Genomic DNA, 19,696 nt, shown 5'->3' with positions numbered 1-19,696 from the left:
AGTCGCTTCACTGCAGTCCTCAGGAGCGAGATCTGAGAGGCAGAGAAGGAGGTACCGGTAATAGGATACAAGGGTGGGCCAGAGGGATGCGTTACCGCTCTGATAGTCTTGGAGACAGGGAGGGCTGGGCAGGCAGGCAGGCAATAAGAGTTCCAGATAACGCTGGAGTGGCAGAGTAGGTAGTAGGGTAGTCTTATACGGCGAGAATATACCAAACTCTATATTTTAACTGGAAAAGTTGGGGGTCGTCTTATACGCCGGAAAATACGGTATATTTATTTATTTATTTATTTTAACCGTTTTTTATACCGACCTTCATAGTAAATAACCATATCGGATCGGTTTACATTTAACACGGGTATAACTGGAGTAACAATTCAGGTAAACGAAAGATAACAATAGGTAGGAATAGGTCAAAGTTACAATCAACAGGGAAAGAGAACTTGGAGGCTTGCGACAAGCTGGAAAGAAGATAAGGCAGGAAATAAGTATAAAGTGTTACCATAGAGCGTACGGGTTAAAAGCTTAAAAGGTGCTTTAACCTGGAAGTGTCAGAGTCTATATGTGTCAGGTATATGCAACTATATGCAAAGCTGGAGAAATGCCTTTTTGAGAAGCAGAGTCTTCATTTCCTAGGATACATCATCTCCAGCAAAGACTTCCATATGGATCCGGATAAGGTCAGGTGCATCCAAGACTGGCCGCAACTCTCCAGATTTCATGTCCTGCAAAGATTCTTAGGCTTTGCTAACTATTACAGGCATTTCATTCCCAACTACTCCTGGATTGCAGTCCTACTCACAGCATTCACCCAAAAAGAAGCCAACACCAAAGCCTGGCCTTCGGAGATTGTTACTGCCTTCCAAGAGTTGAAAAAAGCATTCCTTAAAGAACCGTGCTTCCATCATCCTGACCCTGCATGTCCTTTGCCCCTGCTCGTTCTTCTCGCAGAAATTCTCCCCATGGAACACAATTATGGAATTAAAAACAGAGAACTGTTGGCCATCAAGTTTGCACTTGAGGAATAGCACCATTAGCTCGAAGGCACGCAATATCGCACTACTATTTACATCGATCACAAAAACATGGAACACCTTCATCATGCCCAACAACTGAACGCCTGCCAAGCTCAGTGGTCGCTGTTCTTCGCATGTTTTGACTTTTAACTGTGATACCGTTCGGCCACCAAGAATGTCCGAGCGGTCTCCTGGTCCTTCCTGTAAGACGACGCCACGGATCCACCCAGGCACATTATCGATCCAGCTCCGATCCTTCTGGCCTCCACCATGACCATTCTACCAGGGAAGATGGTTGTTCCACACAAACTCTGAGAAAAAATGTTAAAGTGGTCCCACGATTCCCATGTCTCAGGTCACCCTGGATGGACCCAAACTCTCATGCTGCTCATGCTGGTGGCCCCAAATTCAGAGAGATGACTTGATCTATGTGGACTCCTATCCCACCTGCGCACAGCAGAAACCCTTAGTGGAACAACCCTCGGGGCTGTTACATCCATTGCCAGTCTCCAGGGAACGCTGGACCCATGTGTCTACAGATTTTGTGGTGGAGCTTCCCCTCTCTAACAACTGCATAATTATTTGGGTCATAGTTGACCAGTTCTCAAAGATGGCTCTCTTTATCCCTCTTCCCAGCCTTCCCACGGTGCCGGAGTTAGGCCAATTATTCACTCAACACATCTTCCGCCTGCATGGCTGGTCCAAACATATCATCTCTGATTGGGGCACCCAGTTTACTGCCAAATACTGGCACTCCCTCTGTAAAAATTTAACAACACCCTGGACTGTACAACGGCATACCACCCCCAAGCTAATGGCCAGTCCGAACGGACCAGTCAGACACTGAAAGTCTTCCTTAGAGCCTATGCGAATATGGCCAAGAAAACTGGGCTGCTCTTCTTCCATGGGCAGAGTTTTCCCATAACTCCCACATCAGCTCTGCCACAGGGTCATCCCCTTTTCAAATTTTGTACAGAAGACAGCCACTCCCCCGTTACCAATTCCATTGACTGTCCCCTTACCTGTGGCTCTATTGACCACTCTGGAGCCCCAGGAACTCTGTATCCACACTGAGGAAATGCTCCAGAAGGCGGTGGAGAGAGCCAAAAAAGCCATGGACGCACACCATAGACCTGCGCCACAATTTAAGCCAGGGGACAAGTCTGGCTTAGCACCAGCCATATTCAAATCTGGATGCCCTCCATGAGACTCGCCCCACCCCCACCCCCGTTACATTGGGCCCTTCCCAATCACCCACCAGGTGGGCCCAATAACCTACTAGTTGTGCCTCCCAGATTCCTTGGGAGTCTACAATGCATTCCATGTTTCCCTTCTCAAGCCTCTAGTCCTGTCGTGGCCCTCCAGGAAACTGCCCAAGCTCCAAACGGTATCCAGGTGGAAGAAACTGCCCAAGCTCCAAACCTACCAGGTGGAAGAAATACTGAACGTCAGATGTCGAGCCAAGAGATGAGAATATCTTATATCATGGGAGGGGTATGGCCCGGAGGAGAATACTTGGGAGCCTGCCTCCAATATATTGGACAAAAACCTCCTGAAGGAATTTCATCCTTCACACCCCAAGAGACCCAAATCCTCTGGGAGGAGGTTAGAGGAGGGGGTACTGTCGCATTGGGCTGGTTATGGGACAGACCCACGACCAGCCGCTCTTACCTCCAGCCCGGGACCCAAGCCGGCCCCAGCAACGCCAAGTGAGCTCCGATGCTGCCCTTCCCCATTGACACGGCAGGCCGCCATGCTCTGCCAGCCTCTGACACCACATCAGTTCTGGCGTGGGCACGTGCTAACCCTGCCTTTCTTAAAGGGTCGGGGCAGAAAACCAGGGCTGGTGCTGCCTGATGACATCACTGCCTTAAGGATATATAAGGCTCCTCCTACAGTTGCTCCCCACCTTGGCAATAGGTCGACTCCATTGGAGTAGTGGTTTCCCTCTGCATTCCTGGTTCCTGATCCTTGCCTCCTGATTCCTGTTTCCGCTGTGTGTCTGCTTGACTTTGTGTCGTGATCCTGTTTCCCTCACAAGTCTGGTCTTCTCTTGACTTCATGGTCTGCCTTCCCTCGTCTGTCTTCAGCGTTTCATCTTCCCTGCTGTTCCTCCTCTCCTCGCCCCTTCGGATTGGACTCCTGGCTATGTCTTCAAATTGTACCTTGACTCTGCTTGACCTCCGCCTGCCTTTGACCACTGCCTGCTTATCAACTTGTTTAAACTCTGCCTGCTCAGACCTCTGCCCGAACCACGACACTGAACACTCTGCCTGCCTCTGACCATAGCCTACACCAGTTTCTGCTGCCTGCCCCGACCGCTGCTCGTACTGACTCCGCTTCTCTCCATGCTGGCTTGTAACACCCTCCACAATGAATCTACATCTCCACAGAGGGCTATGCCTACGTCCAGCTGGCCCTGGCAAACAAGAGCTCAGCCTAAGGGGAACGAGGACTAGAATAGGTGAAACTCCCGTTGGGCCTCTGCTCCATCCAACTCCGCCTGCCGATGGTGGGGACCTACAGGGCTCCTCCCTGTGGGTTGCGACAACTCCACCTCAGCCCAAAGGTCCACTTCTGCAATAGTCACATGTCAGGGGCAAGGTCAGGTTGGTACCATTTTGAAAAATGGTGTCAACCGTAATTACTTTATTTTCATGCATATATATTTAAAATAGGTAGGAAAAGTACGTGCTTTGCATGTATTCACACGAAAGCATACATATAAACATATGTTGTGGGATAAAAATACATGTATCTTATAAATATGCACAGTTTATAAAATACTAGCATAGATCTGCTTTCAGCCATATATACATGTACATGCTGTCATGTACATCTGTTTGAAAGTTATCTTCCCTATGTTTATATGATTTTGTACCATCAGTTCCTCTAGGACTAGAATAGGTGTTTTGCTTTTCATTAATGATGCTTTGGTTCAAAGGGGATATGGGTAAAATTCTGCAGTGGGGGCAGAATTGTTATTTCTGAATTCCTTATTTTGGCCAGTTTCAGACAGTATGACTTATAGTGGGATGCACTTTTGTGCAGGCACCATTTTCAGAGGCTAAAGAGGCAGGGATAATTAGCCTCAACAAATCCTATTTTCCACCTTGTCTTGGCTATGTGAATTCTGTGTCTTAATAAGGTATCTATGCATAACTTACATTTTCTGAACTACACATGTAGAAATATGGCTCAACAAAGAGTTTGTAGGTAATGCTTTTTTATTGGACTAACTTTAATACATTTGTGACTAGCTCTCTAGTGTTTTCCTCCCTTCATAAGTTCAGTGAAGAAACAGTTCAATTACACTAGCAAGTGAACTAACATGGCAACCACAATTCTTTGCCGAATCTGCTCAAAATTTGTATTTTAGAAATCTCAGAGACATTTCCTTGGCAAAGTGTTTTTTAATCCATAAGCATTAAAATTAAACATGTGAAATTGTGTTGCTTTTTAGTAATCATTCTCCAGTTCAAAGGAAGTTATAGGCAAAAAATATTTTGCAAAGAAAAGTATTGTCATCAATTCCTAAAACCCTCATTTTTGTCTAGCTCCAAAAAGTATAACTTGTTTTAACATATCTTATTATGCAGTTTGTTTTTTTATAGATGGGAAAAGAGCTGAGCCTATAGCAGTTTATAAGTGATCTGGAAACTATCTGAGATCCCTATCTCTTTTCCCCACAAAATTTGTCTGTGAACAATGAAACATCCTGCATAGTCGTACGTTTTGAACTTAGACAAAATTAAGATACTAGAAATGGTAAAGATATTTCTTTCCTAGATCTGTCCAACATCCTTCTTGAACTGGAGTAAATATCTAGAAGTACCCCACTAATCTAGTTCACGGGAGCATCGGTAAAAAAAAAAAAGTGCATAGAAAATGTCTTCTTCTTCCCTTGAAACCTGCAGTAAGTCTTATCAGAAACCATAGCTTGTAGAAGAATGATTATTTTATGCAGTGTAATAGGAATAATAGGCAGTGGCTCACAGTTGACCTTGTCTTGTCCTTGAGTTCATAATTTCTGAACAATAAAGCATCCAAGCACAGATTGTTTTCTGAAGCTGCAAAAGAAAGGGGGTGTCCCAAATGGATGCAACATATTTGACTCAGATTTTCTTATCCACAAGCCCTACTGAATTGAAGCAAAGGTGTGGAACGATGGCATTTCTCACTAATCCTATTTTAGTCAAGGGGGCTATGGGTAAAACACTCTTTTCAGAAGAGCTATCACCCTTTCATCCCTCATATCTGGTGATCCCTCGCTGTCAAGTGCCTCGCTCTGGTAGCCAGTTTCCGGCATGGACTTCCGGCGGTGATGGCATTAGCCCTCTTCCCCCGCAGCCAGAGACCGACTCTGTACTTGGCTGGGATGGGCTGAGCTCAGGTAAAGAGTTAAAAAAAAAAAAAAAAAAGAGTAAGAAGAGAGAGATTTAGGAATTCCTCTCCCCTCTTCTGTTTCGGGTCTCCAAACCTAAGCACATCGATCCGACATGCATTCCGGTCTTCATGTGGGACTTAGGGAGTAGCAGAAGTTTTGTCGGGTTGAGTGGCCCTTTCGGCTAGGCCCCGCTCTCAGGCTTCACTGGGATGCTGCATAGTAGGCCGCAATGGCATTCATGCTCTTTTTCTGCACAAGTTGCCCACAAAAGTAGTCCCTGACTCAGTTTGCGCCTAGGTGTTCAGGCTGAGCATCAGTCTGGACCACGTGGTTGGACATCCACATTTTGGCATTCATATTAAGTGCATTCAACAGAGTATATCTATATCTATCTATATCAATATATACAAAGATTTATGTATATCTATAGATAAATAGATAGACATAGATATATGCATCCTATAACCAGGCATCCTAATTTTTGGGCGACCTGTCAGGGCTTGCCGGGGTTAGATGCACTGTTGGATGAACAATTGTTCAACACTTGTGTTGTTGAGCGTGCTGCCTCTGGACGTCCTTTTTCCATGGCACCGGTAGCAAAGAAGGCTAAGCGCCTTGCAATTTGTAAAGCTTGCCATATTCGGGCATCACAGCCGAGGGTCCCCTCTAATCTTTGTCAGCACTGCTTGGAGGTTCAGGGTGAATTGTCTCCAACTGATTTTGCTGAGCCCAGCCCTTCCAGCAAACTGCAGGAAGGGAACTGGAGAGGGACCTGATAGAAGTTTTGCTGGTTTTAAGGCTCCCCTAACTGGTTAGAACATAAGAACATAAGAAATTGCCATGCTGTGTCAGACCAAGGGTCCATCAAGCCCAGCATCCTGTTTTCAACAGAGGCCAAACCAGGCCACAAGAACCTGGCACTAAGAAGATCCCATGCTACTGATGCTACTGATGCAATTAATAGCAGTGGCTATTCCCTAAGTAAACTTGATTAATAGCCGTTAATGGGCTTCTCCTCCAAGAACTTATCCAAACTGTTTTGAACCCAGCTACACTAACTGCACTAACCACATCCTCTGGCAACAAATTCCAGAGCTTTGTGCGTTGAGTGAAAAAAAAATTTCTCCGATTAGTCTTAAATGTGCTACTTGCTAACTTCATGGAATGCCTCCTAGTCCTTCTATTATCTGAAAGTGTAAATAACCGAGTCACATCTACTCGTCCAAGACCTTTCATGATCTTAAATACCTCTATCATATCCCCCCTCAGCCGTCTCTTCTCCAAGCTGAACAGCCCTAACCTCTTCAGCCTTTCCTCATAGGGGAGCTGTTCATCCCCTTTATCATACTGGTTGCCCTTCTCTGTTCCTTCTCCATCGCAACTATATCTTTTTTGAGATGCAGCGACCAGAATTGTGCACAGTATTCAAGGTGCAGTCTCACCATGGAGCGATACGGAGGCATTATGACATTTTCCATTTTATTAACCATTCCCTTCCAAATAATTCCTAACATTCTGTTTGCTTTTCTGACTGCTACAGCACACTGCGACAACTATTTAACAGTATTATCCACTATGATGCCTAGATCTTTTTCCTGGGTGGTAGCTCCTAATATGGAACCTAACATCATGTAACTATAGCAAGGGTTATTTTTCCCTATATGCAACACCTTGCACTTGTCCACATTAAATTTTATCTGCCATTTGGATGCCCAGTCTTCCAGTCTTGCAAGGTCCCCCTGTAATTTATCACAATCCGCTTGTGATTTAACTACTCTGAATAATTTTGTATCGTCCGCAAATTTGATAACCTCACTCTTCGTATTCCTTCCCAGATCATTTATATATATATATATATATATATATATATATATATATATATTGAAAAACACCAGTCCAAGTACAGATCCCTGAGGCACTCCACTGTTTACCCTTTTCCACTGAGAAAATTGACTATTTAATCCTACTCTCTGTTTCCTGTCTTTTAACCAGTTTGTAATCCATGAAAGGACATAGTCTCTCAAGAGGGACTTCGTCAAATGCCTTCTGAAAATCCAAATACACTACATCTACTATATCTATTGATTCAATATGGATCAATACGGATGTATAATGGACTTGATGCCTGCTGAACATGGTAAGAATGGAATAGCACAAACAGTATTAGCAGATTATCACTATTGGCATACAGTGCTCATTTAAAATCTCTCCTAATAAAAGAGCGACTATAGCCTCTATTCTAAAACCTTTGAGGTAATTCAACTGCAAGACATTTAAACTCAGCTGAAGAGCAAATCCGACACAATCACAAAAATTAACCAATGGTTATGTTGTTCAGTACACCCTGTGGGTGGAAACTACTATAATGAAGTAATGTATTCTTGCCTGGGGCCTTCCTAAAGATGGAAGTGCATAAAACCCCCCTTGTGTCTTATAAACCCCAAGATCTAAAAGTGGTGTACATTCTTGATGATATTGAAAACTGAATTGTAAATTAGAATCAAGAATATTAATCCATTCCATAAATCTCTGTAATTGATCAATTGGCTCTGACCAAATACAGAGGATATCATCAATATACCTCTTGCAAATAACCACATATTTCTAGAACACTGACTCATATATATATATATATATATATATATATATATTGACATTCAAATCGGTCAACATATAAACAAGCAACTGATGGGGCCATAGATGACTCCAAACTATAGTTGCCAGCTGACATAAGAAATCCACTATCTGTGAAGATATGAGATTGTCCCAACACATCCTTAATGATAACACCTGCTGCATTCTGTAGTATATTAGTGTATAAGGCAGAAATATCCGCCGTGACTAACCACCAATCTGGCTGTACATGTTGGATCTGAGACACTTGTCATGCAATCTGAAGTGTCCTTGATGTAAGATTCAATTTGAGATATAGAAGGTTGTAAGAAGCTGTCAATATATTTAGAAATCAGTTCAATTAGTGTTGCGAAACCAGACACAATAGGTCGACCAGGGAGTAAGATGAGAGATTTATGTATTTTGGGCACCAAATATGATACAGGGGTGATAGGGAATTGTTCATACAAATAATCCCCCAATTTCTTATCAGTTAATTTGAGTCATACTGCATTTTGTACGATCCCAAAAATTTCAAATTGTATACCTGTTGTAGGATCTTCAGAGAATAGTAAACATTTTCATCACTTAATTGACAGGATGCCTCTGCTACGTATTGTGTTCTGTCTTGGATAACTATCCCACCCCTTTTGTCTGCGGGCTTAATCACTGTTGAAGAATCCATTTTAAGGCTGTTAATAGAGAGATATTCTGATCGAGTAAGATTCAAGTGACAAAACTGATCTGGCTGTTCCAACACTATTAGATCACACAATACCATCTTCTCAAACACTGTGATAAAAGGATCCAGTGAATCAGGTGGTGTCCATTTTGAACATCTACAAATTTAGGGCCAAGACTCATATCTACTTGAGAGTTGAAAAGCTTTGCAATCTTTAAACAAAGAAAAGATTGAAACAGTCCAACTCAAGTTTTGAAGGGGGTCATACAATGTTGTAGGGATAAATGAAAGACCTCTGTTCAAAAGATGAAGTTTATCAACAGTTAGGCTCCTCAATAACATATTGAATTCTGAGCAGGTGTCTATTCCAAACAATGGCTGTTGCAAAATCCTCTTGACTGAATTGTCCCTTGGGATACTTGTTAAGTTCTTCTACCACTGTAATTCTGAGATCATAAAAAATGAGGCATATCCCTATTATACATAAGATTAGGATTATCATTGACATTATGGGGACATACAGTGGTGCCAGTGGGATCAGCTGCAATATCTATTTGCCTACTGCATCACGGTATCAGCCGGAATGAAGTCAGCTTATTGGTGTGTGTTGAAACTTTTAGTTCTGGGTGCAGGGCTCTCCCTGAGGATGCCACCTCATCAAATGACACTGTATATTGATGCCTCCACCAGAGGGTGGAGGTGCCGCTCAAAACCAAGAAACATTATCCTTAGTAGAGAGTCATATTCAGGTCAACTTCTTAGGGCTACGCACATCTGGCATGCATTGAAATTTTTCTCACTTTCTAGTAGGAAAGGAAATCTGGATTCAAACAGACACTATATTTGTGTAAACAAACAAGGGGGGGAACAGGCTCGTTTGTTCTTTGTCGAGAAACACTCAAGATCTGGACTTGGGCTATCCACAACAGAGTTCATCTAAAAACAACATACTTTCCAGGATCCCAAAACATTCTGGGGGACTACCTCAGTCGAGTCTTACTTCCTCACAAGTGGTCACTGCATCAGCAAATGGTTATCAGTCTATTCGATCTTTGGGGTCTGCTGATGATCAACTGATTTGCTATAGAGAACAACCAAAAAAGTTGGAAAGTTTTTTTTTGTTCCAAGCAGATTCAGTTCTGCTCTGACCCTTTTCTGCTGTGCTGGGATATAATCTTCTATATGCCTGTTCTCCAGTCCCATTAATTGCAAGGACAATTAAAGTGCTACGGAATGATTCTCATTGCTCTAGCATGTGTGGTTCCCCTATCTCCTGAGGCTGTCTGAACAACATCCTATTTCACTGGTCACATCCCTGTCCCTCATCACCCAGGAATATGGATGTCTTTGCCATCCAGATCTGTCTTCTCTAGCCTTTGCAGCAAGGGTGGCCAACTTCAGTTCTCAAGAGTCACAAACAGGCCTGGTTTTCAGGATATCTGCAATGAATATGCATGATAGACTTGCATACACAGAAGACAATGCACACAAATCTACCTCATGCATATTCATTGTGAATATTACAAAAACCAGGTCTATTTATGGCTCTTGAGGACTGGAGTTAGCTTCACCTGCCTATGGCATGGATGTTGAATAAACAGTAATTATTTCTCTGATTCTTCCTAAAGAAATAGAAGATATACTCAGGATTGGCTCTAGGCTAACTGGCACCCTGTGAGAAAAATGAAATTGGCAGGCCCCTTTCTTCCCCTGACAGCAGCAGCTCTGGCACAGCACTCCCTCCTGAAATGGCAGTGGCTCCAGCATTGTATAGTCATCTCTTCCCCCAACACTTTCTTCACCCTCTGCCCAGCACCAGTATCCCCTCTACTGTGCTCTCTTACCTCCTGCCCACAGTACCCAGCAACCCCCCCCCCCCCCCACACACACACACACTCTCTCTTTCCCCTAGCATCCCCTTAAGAGCAAGACTGAGTGGCACATTCTCTTGAGAACAGGTTGCAGTACATCGGAGATGAAAGACTTACTGGAATTTTCGGTCTATACATCATAGAATGCATGTCTTTCATCTCCAATGTGCTGTAACTTGTTCTTAAGACCATGACAACAAACCTTATTTAGCCACTAAATCTACATCTCATTCTGCCGGCAAGCATTCTGCCAGCAAGCATTCTCAATCATCACCCTGCCAATGCAGATTCAAATGTAGGCCTGCAAACATAAAGGGAAATTATCAAGACTTTTTTTAATGCTATAATAGATAGAGTACACTATTAAGAGCACTTTGTACCTTTAGAGCATTTCACCATTGCTGACATTTGGGGTTGAAATTTACTTTTCAGGTACATAAAATCAGCATACTTAGCTATGCTTTAATAAATATATATTTGTTGTACTATTAAGGAATTAAACTTCATTGTGTGATTTGTCATGATATTAGCATATTTGCTTTATAATATTTCTAAACTCATATAGTTGCCCATCTGTGTAAAACTTTTAAATCTAAAAGAAATCATATACTTTTATACATATCACATAGATGCCATAAATTTTAAATCTTGGCAAAAGCAATATGAAATCTTTTATGCTAATAGTGACATCACAGCAGTACAATACAGAAATAATGCTGCTCTAAATAGCCAGAAGGCTGACTGTCATAATAAAAAATGTGCTTGCATGAAGGTGATGGCAACTGTATATAAATTTAAGAACTTGCCAACTACAGGAAAATAGGGTTCATGGTCTCATATTTCCAGTCTTGTTGTGAACTACTTTTATCTTCCACTGTCCATAAGAAAATGGGGAGGCCATAACTAGTAAGAGGCAGAGTGTGAAACATCTAAGTCATTTAAACTGAGTCTATTTAATTGTGCCATTTGGCAAGCATATTCAGTAGATGCTTGGAAAAACTAACTGCTGTTCATTGATGAATGTGCCTGCACTTAAATTATTTCCTCATAAGCTATATTACTACTGTGGGGCAGAGGCAAGAAAAACTTTTGCTGATTGTCTTCCCATCATGCTCCCCACCCCCATAGGCAATGCTATGTTTCTTCTCTAAGGCAGCAATTGCATGCAGTCCCATTTGCTCATGCTGGAGCATCTCTGCAGTGCCATGGCAAAAATGGAAAGAAGAAATCATTTTATTGTGGGGAATGCACATGCATTTGTTAGCAGAAGACGCATACTAAACTTCAGTGCAGTCATGTTTCAGGACTGTTGTAACTGCTTGTAAGTAGTAGCAGCATGCAAAGAAAAGCAAAAATCATTGTAAGATTTTGTAGATAGAGAAGGGCAAAAAGTAGGTAGAACCCAACTTACTGGTATAGATTTGGAAATATCATAAAATAGTAGTGACATTTTATGTGTGAGCTATGTTTGTGTCATGATTGGATTCACCAGTGTCCTGTTAAAATATTTAAACTTTTTTTTAATATCTTGGCTCATCTAGGAATATGATCAATTTTGGCTTGAATCCATGCAGATTACCCCAATGCTTCATTACTGTCCTCTTGTGTCTAAGGGAACCTCTGTTTGTTCATGTTTTTTTGAATTCTGTTACACTTTTTATCTCTTCCACCAAATCTTGGAGGGCATTCCAAGCATCTACAGTCCTTCTGTGAAAAAAATATTTCCTGATGTTCCACCTTAGAGCTTCATATCATGACCCAACTTCTTTTCAGTTGAAAAAAAGGTTTGCTTCTTGTGCATTATCTTTCAGGTATTTATTATAACTATCTCTATCATATCTATACCATATCTTATGTCTCTCCTCTCCTAAAGTGGTGTGCATATTTAGATCTTTCAGTCTCATCTCATATGGCATTTGATACAGTAAATGTTTTATTAGATATCTTGTATTCCACAGAGACTCTCAAAGTACTTTACAAAATAAAAAATCATGCATTATAAAATAACAAAAGCACAATATAGTAAATGTTACTCACTTACAATAACATTTATCATATTACAAAATAGCCAGAAAAGAAATAACTTCAGATTCTCTCCTATGCTGATCTCAACCCCTCTTTTTCACAGAGGGATTGGGACCTAATCAAATCCATCCGTCCTTACCCCAACCGCCCTCTCACAAAAGGGATATGATGCAGTAATAGTTATACAAGAGCCAATAAAAGATGTTATCCCAGGACAAGCAGGATGCTAGTCCTCACATATGGGTAACGTCATTCCCTATTGCGGAAAACTTTCTGTCAAAGTTTCTAGAAACTTTTGACTGGCACTCTGAGCCCACTGAGCATGCCCAGCATGCCATGATATTCTCATGGCCTCCCGTTACCACCTGCCGGTGAGTAATTTTTGTCTCAATTTCACTCTTTTGAGGAAAAATATTTTTCTCTCATTTTCATTGACGGCTATCAAGGGAAATATGGCCACGGGATTCAAAAAATGTCCCAATAGTAATCGGACCATGTCCATTACAGATCCACACCTCGAGTGTGTACTTTGTTTGGGCCAAACACATGATGTAACATCCTGCCCAAAGTGTGCCGAAATGAACGCGAAGGGTCGAAAGGCCTGACAAGAAAAGATGGAATACTTATTCCATCTACAACTTTTACCTTCTCCATCGACATCTACTCAATCATCTCCAGCCGGAGTTTCAAAACATGTAATTCTCAAAAAACGTCATCCAGAAGGTTCGGGGTATCGTTCATCGCCGACCCCATCCGTGGCATCGACGAAGTCAGCGGTGGAACATCGACCGAAGCATCGGCATCGACATCGTCACCCATCGATTCTGGAGGCTCTTCTCTCCCCAGAGAAATCGACTGCCAAACGGCCTCGCCTTCAGGAAATACCGAGGCCTTCGACGCCGAGGCATTCACCTCCTCTCGATGTGCCGACCATCAAACCTCCACAGAGCCCTGTGGAAGGACTAATAACACCTCCACCACCACCACTTGTAGCTGCTCTGCCTGCACCAGCTATCACGGAGGAATTCACCCTATACAAAGTTCCTACATGACAGAGTGGTTCTCCATACACATCCGAAATTCCTCCCCAAAGTAGTTACGGAATTCCACTTGAACCAATCCATAGTTTTGCCCACATTCTTTCCAAGGCCTCATTCTCACCAGGAGGAACGGGCCTTACATACCTTGGACTGTAAACGTGTGCTAGCATATTACTTAGACCGCACTGCAGTCCACAGGAAATCCACTCACCTCTTTGTATCTTATGATCCAAACAAACTGGGTAATCCAGTGGGCAAACACACTCACTCCAATTGGCTAACAGATTGTATAGAATTCTGTTATGAAAAAGCAGGCCTTCCTCTCCAGGGGTGAGTAAAGGCACACTCAGTAAGAGCAATGTCAACCTCAGTAGCACACTATCGTTCAGTGCCAATTCTTGACATATGTAAAGCGGCAACATGGAGTTCTCTTCACACCTTTGCAGCTCATTATTGTTTGGACAAAGAAGGACGACAACATTCAGCCTACGGACAATCTGTCTTAAAGAACTTGTTTCCAGTATAACCCCAACTCCTCCTACATCCAACCTGCTGTGATCTTCGGCTGCCTCATTTTCACCAACAATACTTCAGTGTTGCTTCACTACAAAATGACTCAGCCTCTAGCTTGCTAATCACCCATATATGAGGACTAGCATCCTGCTTGTCCTGGGATAAAGCAAAATTGCTTACCTTGTAATAGGTGTTATCCCAGGACAGCAGGATGTAGTCATCATGAAACCCACCCGCCACCCCGCGGAGTTGGGTCTGATATGTTTTATTATTTTATTTTTGCTAAAGCTTATTGCTATATACGAGACTGAAGGGAGATCCTTGTGGCTGAGAATATCATGGCATGCTGGGCATGCTCAGTGGGCTCAGAGTGCCAGTCAAAAGTTTCTAGAAACTTTGACAGAAAGTTTTCCGCAATAGGGCTCCATTAATGACATCACCCATATGTGAGGACTACATCCTGCTGTCCTGGGATAACACCTATTACAAGGTAAGCAATTTTGCTGTTTCCAAAATACTTGCATTTATAGATATTTCTCATTCTTATGTTTGGTTACAAGTTGATGAATCATATTGCAACGAGAGCTAGAAAGCTTTTGTCAAAAAATGTAATTGTATTTGTGGGAGCATCCCAAATGCACTATCTGAATTAAAGTACATAGAAAACAATTTTTTTATTCTCATATCTTGCAACACATTTATTTCAACATTCTTTTTAATTGCTCCCTATCTTCAGCGTTATGGTATTAAAGTTTGCTCAAAAAATGAAATTTTATGATTTGATACTTTTAAGTTAGTAATAGTTCATGTGGTTATATTGTTTTTTTTATATTTTTTTGTTATTTTCATTTTTATTATCTTTTAAGTATATTTTTATTGTTTTTTATATTTTTGGCCATTCTTATATTTAATATCTGTTTGCGTTATTTTATCTGTTTAATTATAATTTATTGTAAGCAGCCAGAACATGGGATGGTGTGGCCTATAAATTTGTAAAATTAAATAAATAAAATAGTGCCTAAGAAACTATTTTTTAAGTCTGACAAACACATTATTATCACCAATTTTTTATGTATATTATTACAACATGAAAGATTTGGAGTCAGTTTGGTTAGCTTTGGAATGTACTATGTTTAATACATTCACTAATATAATTATTGCCAAAACATTATTCTGATCATGTCTTTATTTTATTTTCAGAGTCCCAATTCAGTCATGATTGCCTTGGTCATGCTGTTAAATGTTGGTTTAGCCATTCTTTTTGTCCATTTTCTCACTTGATTGGAATTACTGTAGAGAGGGTAAGTATGGTCATCTTTTTTGTACCACACAATGCAACTTAATGGATTCCCAATAACCTTATAAAAAATGCTTGCTTTATTACATATGCATTTGCATATCTCTGAATTCTTGCTGACCTTACTAACTAGATTCTATATTTATAGGCTATGGAGTGAATTTTCAAAGGAATTGCATGTGTAAAATTAGCATATATGTGCATAAGTAGCTTCTACTTGTGTACATACTATTTTATAAACATCAAATGTACATGAATATTTTTGGTTTTTGCACACACATTTACCTGCACAAACAAAGAGTGGTCTAAGGACATTCCTAGGTGGGGCCAAGAGGTATGCACGTAAATTGTTATTTTGCAAGAGATTTATGCAACAACATTAGGCAACTTATTTGCGCAATTTTACACCTGCTAACTATCTAACACAATTGATATCAGACTTTTCTGTTATCTGCTATTGGTTGGGTAGGAGGTCTGGGTGAACTGGGGATAGCTTAGGGTGAAGAGCTAGGAGGGTCTCAATGACCTGGAGAAGGAATAAGTGAATTGGTGGAGGTATTAACAAAGTGGTGATTTCAATTACACACACATATTTTAAAATATACCGACTTTTAGATATAAATCAGGGTTTTGGGTGGGCAAGTTCTATTTTTTTCATGCATAAAATAGACAAACATATTTATAAAATAGGTAGGAAAGGTGCACACTTTCTATGCATTGCAGGTATTCCCTTTAAACAAACATATGCGCATATGTTGGGGGGTTAACATGCGTATTTTGTAATCTGCTTGTACCTGAATCACGCAGGTTAAAACATACTGTAGTAAATCTCTGTGCAGCCGTATGTGCACATATATGGGGCTTCATGGAGTTGTTTGAAAGTTATCCTCTATATGTACTGCTACAGTCTAAACAATTACCCACAATCTACTTCCTGTCTTTAACTGTATCTGAATATATGCTCCTCCTTCATGTTTAATGTGCTTGTTTTGATCATACTGTAATTGTTATATTTTACTATAATTTTGACAGTAATCTACCTTGAGACTAACTTGGAAAGATGGAATATTAAACATTCATAAATACATTTTATAAATTGTAGCTATGTCTGATTGTGATTCCACATTGTTACTTAATGATATAACTGTTTTTACCCTTCAGTGAAGTCATGACTTCTAAGTGGCGTTAACCCACAGTACTCGGCAGTTGTGTCATCAGCCTATTAACTGGCACCAGTCAAACTTAGTCACAGGGAAGAAGGATTGGAATTAGAATGGGAAGCAAGAGATGAAACTTGGAATATTCAACTGGTGAGGCCTGATCGGTGATTTGTGGCTTTGGGGTCCTCTGCGAACTGAAGCAAGCAGCCACTTTTGGAAAACAAAATAGAACAAAAAAAAAATTCTGCTGAAGCAGTCTGACCAGTAAAGTGCATGGGCTACGCCATCTGTCCTGGCTGTGTGTGTGACTAAACTGGAAATGTATGGCACTGCACTTTGTTGATGGAAACTAACAGCTGCCTTACTATTTTACCCTGTGACGTCTTTTCAGTGGGGAGATGGGAAAGCGACTACCAGAAGAATGTGGTCAGAGGATTCTGTTGCTCTGGAAATGGTTCCAGTGTTCATTTCTATTTCATTAAAAGAAAGTGTTAGCAGCATCACTCGCCAGTCTTATTTCATTACCTGCTGCTTTTAACATCTCCTGCAGTGTTCTTAGAGGTTGAGTTTCATTTGCGTGTGCATGATTCTGCTCATTTCATTGTTTGTTTAAACTGATGTGTAGTCATAATATGTAGTCCAGCCTAGAGAAATGTTTTTTGTTCCAACATAAAATAAAACCACTCTATCAATCTGTTTCTCTATCTCCCCCCTCCCTCTCTCTGTGTATGTAGGTATGTATGTATACACGTACATAAGAATTATAAGCTTTTTATAAAAAAGCTCAGAACAGAAATTCACACACACACACACATGTATGTATATGTATATAGGAGAGAGAGATATCATGCATACAGATATATTTATATGAAAATGAAATTTTATTTTGATGTGCTGCTTTGAAATGTAACAAAAGTTACAGTGCAAAACACCCTGGCATATTTTCTATAGCTTCTATTTTGTTTTCAGATGCTTGAGTTAGTAGATGCTATAATGATTTATAAACACTGAGATTATTCACAGTAATTCTTTTAAAAATTAAAGTGAATAAAAGAAAATACTAAAGCATATGATCTAGATCATGCACGCTTTTCCTTTCCTCGGTGTTAAAGTTTTTAGTGATATGAACTCTTATGTTTCTGCAAAGAAGCAATGTACTGCTGTGGCAGTTAGAATAAGACTTGTCCAAGTGCACATGAGTCCCAGTGGAGGTTCCATTTAATGGGTGGTGGTAATACAATACAATGCTTTTATTTACATGTTGAATACATTCAGGTAGAGCACACAGGTCTAGTAATATGTTGCATTTGACCTCTTTAGCTTAGTTGAAGTTTATATATAAATTTTACCTCAGAATAAAAAGCCTCAGAAAATGTTATTGGGCATGTTTGTCTTAAATAGTTTTTCAATTCTAGTTTGTGATCATGTGATCAAAGTTTATTTTCTGTGCCATTATACTGTAACTGATGTATCCTGAATTCTTTGAAGGCATGTTTATTTACTACTTGATGAACAGTATACATGGTGTGATTATTTTAAAAGCAAACATTTAAATAGTAAGCATTATGCAAGTAAGGGCTTGGAATATCTCTTTATATGACAGGGTTGCAAAAATTATAATTTCAGAGCTGGTTTGTAAGCTTTATTTTCTTTTCTTTTTTTTTGGTTTTTAAGTAGTTTGCATGGCTTACTAACAGATGCATTAGTTGTTTTTAGACGCAGCATATACAATGACTTAAGTGTGGAACAGATGTTTTGTAGCCTGAAACATCTCAGCACAGGGCAGTAACAAGGTGAGATTTTTTGCAGAAGTATATTGAGAGTTCTGTGTGTGACCAATGTGGAATAAATAAAAAAGTTCAGAGAGAGCTGATGAAATTAGTATTTTTATCTATGATTTTGCTTTCAGAATTAGAAAAATATGTTAAAGTAAATGAGAACAAGTCAAAAAAGACTACTATGTAAATTCTTGTCGTAATTTTCCCTTGACCTCCAGCACCCCTTTCCAGGAGAACCTAATTTTTTTTAAACTGAACTATTTAATTCTTATTTATGCTTTGGAAACAATACATAATAACCAGCTTTTGAGAATGTTTATAAATCTAAGTGAGCGTGTTTAGTTCCATTTATAAATACAGTGTGATTTATAAGCTTTTATAACATGACGCTCTAAAACAGAAATAGTTGGTATTTTTCTAAACTGTGCACAGCTGTATTTTACATGAAGTTATTTATAATTGGTTGTTATACTGTATACTTCATTTTGGACAGCACATGAAGTCTGCCAGTGTACTTAATAATGTCACTTTGTCTATTTAAAAAAAGTTTCTTGCTGTGAAAGAACTCTTTATCTGTGAGTTCCTCTATTTATAATCCTTGAACCCTAAATGTATAATGTACAGTTTTCACAACTGTATTTGTGCTAATAAAAAAGATGATTCATAATAAAGTTATTTTTATTGTAAGCAAGTTTTGTTAAGATTTTTATCCTAAACACATTCTGTTCTATATCCCATGTATAAAACGTTCAACACAGTCAGTAGTTGACATTCCTAAGATTAAAGGTAACAGGCACTTTTTTCCTAGTACCAGTTTTAACTTACTTCTGCTTCTGCTCTTCCATCTCTCCATTCTCTCTCTCTTTGTATTTCTCTGTTGCTTATATCTTCAAAAACTGTTCCATAGTATAGGTGGAGCATTATAATTTGAAATTGACTAATTATATTGGTCTGGATAATTTAATCCTTTTCTGATGGCAAATACCCACTCTCATGTCCACTATCAGGAATCAGTAGCATAACTCTGAAATTTTAATGATCATAAAATAAGTTATATTATCCCCATGCTTTTATATATGAATATTTTATTATATTCCTGGTATACTGCATTTGTTTTTTAAAGTCCCTGTCACACAGAATTTCCTTCATATTTAGATCAATCATGTTAGTCTGATGGCCCCTAAAATATAGGGGAGCAGGAAGGCTGAAGCTGGAAAAACACAACCTTTTTAGGATAGGTTCATATTACTGTGTTTGAACAAAGACTACTCTTCTGAAACATATTAGCAAAGGTGGCTTATCAATGGCTAATCC

At 40.1% G+C, this 19,696-nt stretch overlaps 1 protein-coding gene across 2 annotated transcripts in view; it reads left to right on the top strand.

The window, feature by feature from the left end:
* JPH1 (junctophilin 1) overlaps window positions 1–19,057 on the top strand; it is a 353,316-nt gene extending 334,259 nt beyond the window's left edge. The window contains exons 5-7 of one of the 2 annotated variants that reach the window (XR_003854844.1): window positions 7,396–12,380; window positions 15,348–15,448; window positions 16,606–19,057. Coding sequence is in view for 1 of the 2 variants with exons in the window: in XM_029591495.1 (XP_029447355.1) it covers window positions 15,348–15,428 (81 nt within the window). In the remaining variant the exon portion in view is untranslated. The remainder of the gene's footprint in view (window positions 1–7,395; window positions 12,381–15,347; window positions 15,449–16,605) is intronic. The other variant, XM_029591495.1, reaches the window with a different exon arrangement.
* The last annotated feature ends 639 nt before the right edge of the window (window positions 19,058–19,696 follow it).

The sequence above is a fragment of the Rhinatrema bivittatum genome, chromosome 2 (assembly GCF_901001135.1).
Source record: "Rhinatrema bivittatum chromosome 2, aRhiBiv1.1, whole genome shotgun sequence".
NCBI classification, from domain to species: Eukaryota; Metazoa; Chordata; class Amphibia; order Gymnophiona; family Rhinatrematidae; genus Rhinatrema; species Rhinatrema bivittatum.
Note: the sequence above shows the minus strand (reverse complement) of the source record. Positions and strands in the feature narration are given on the sequence as shown.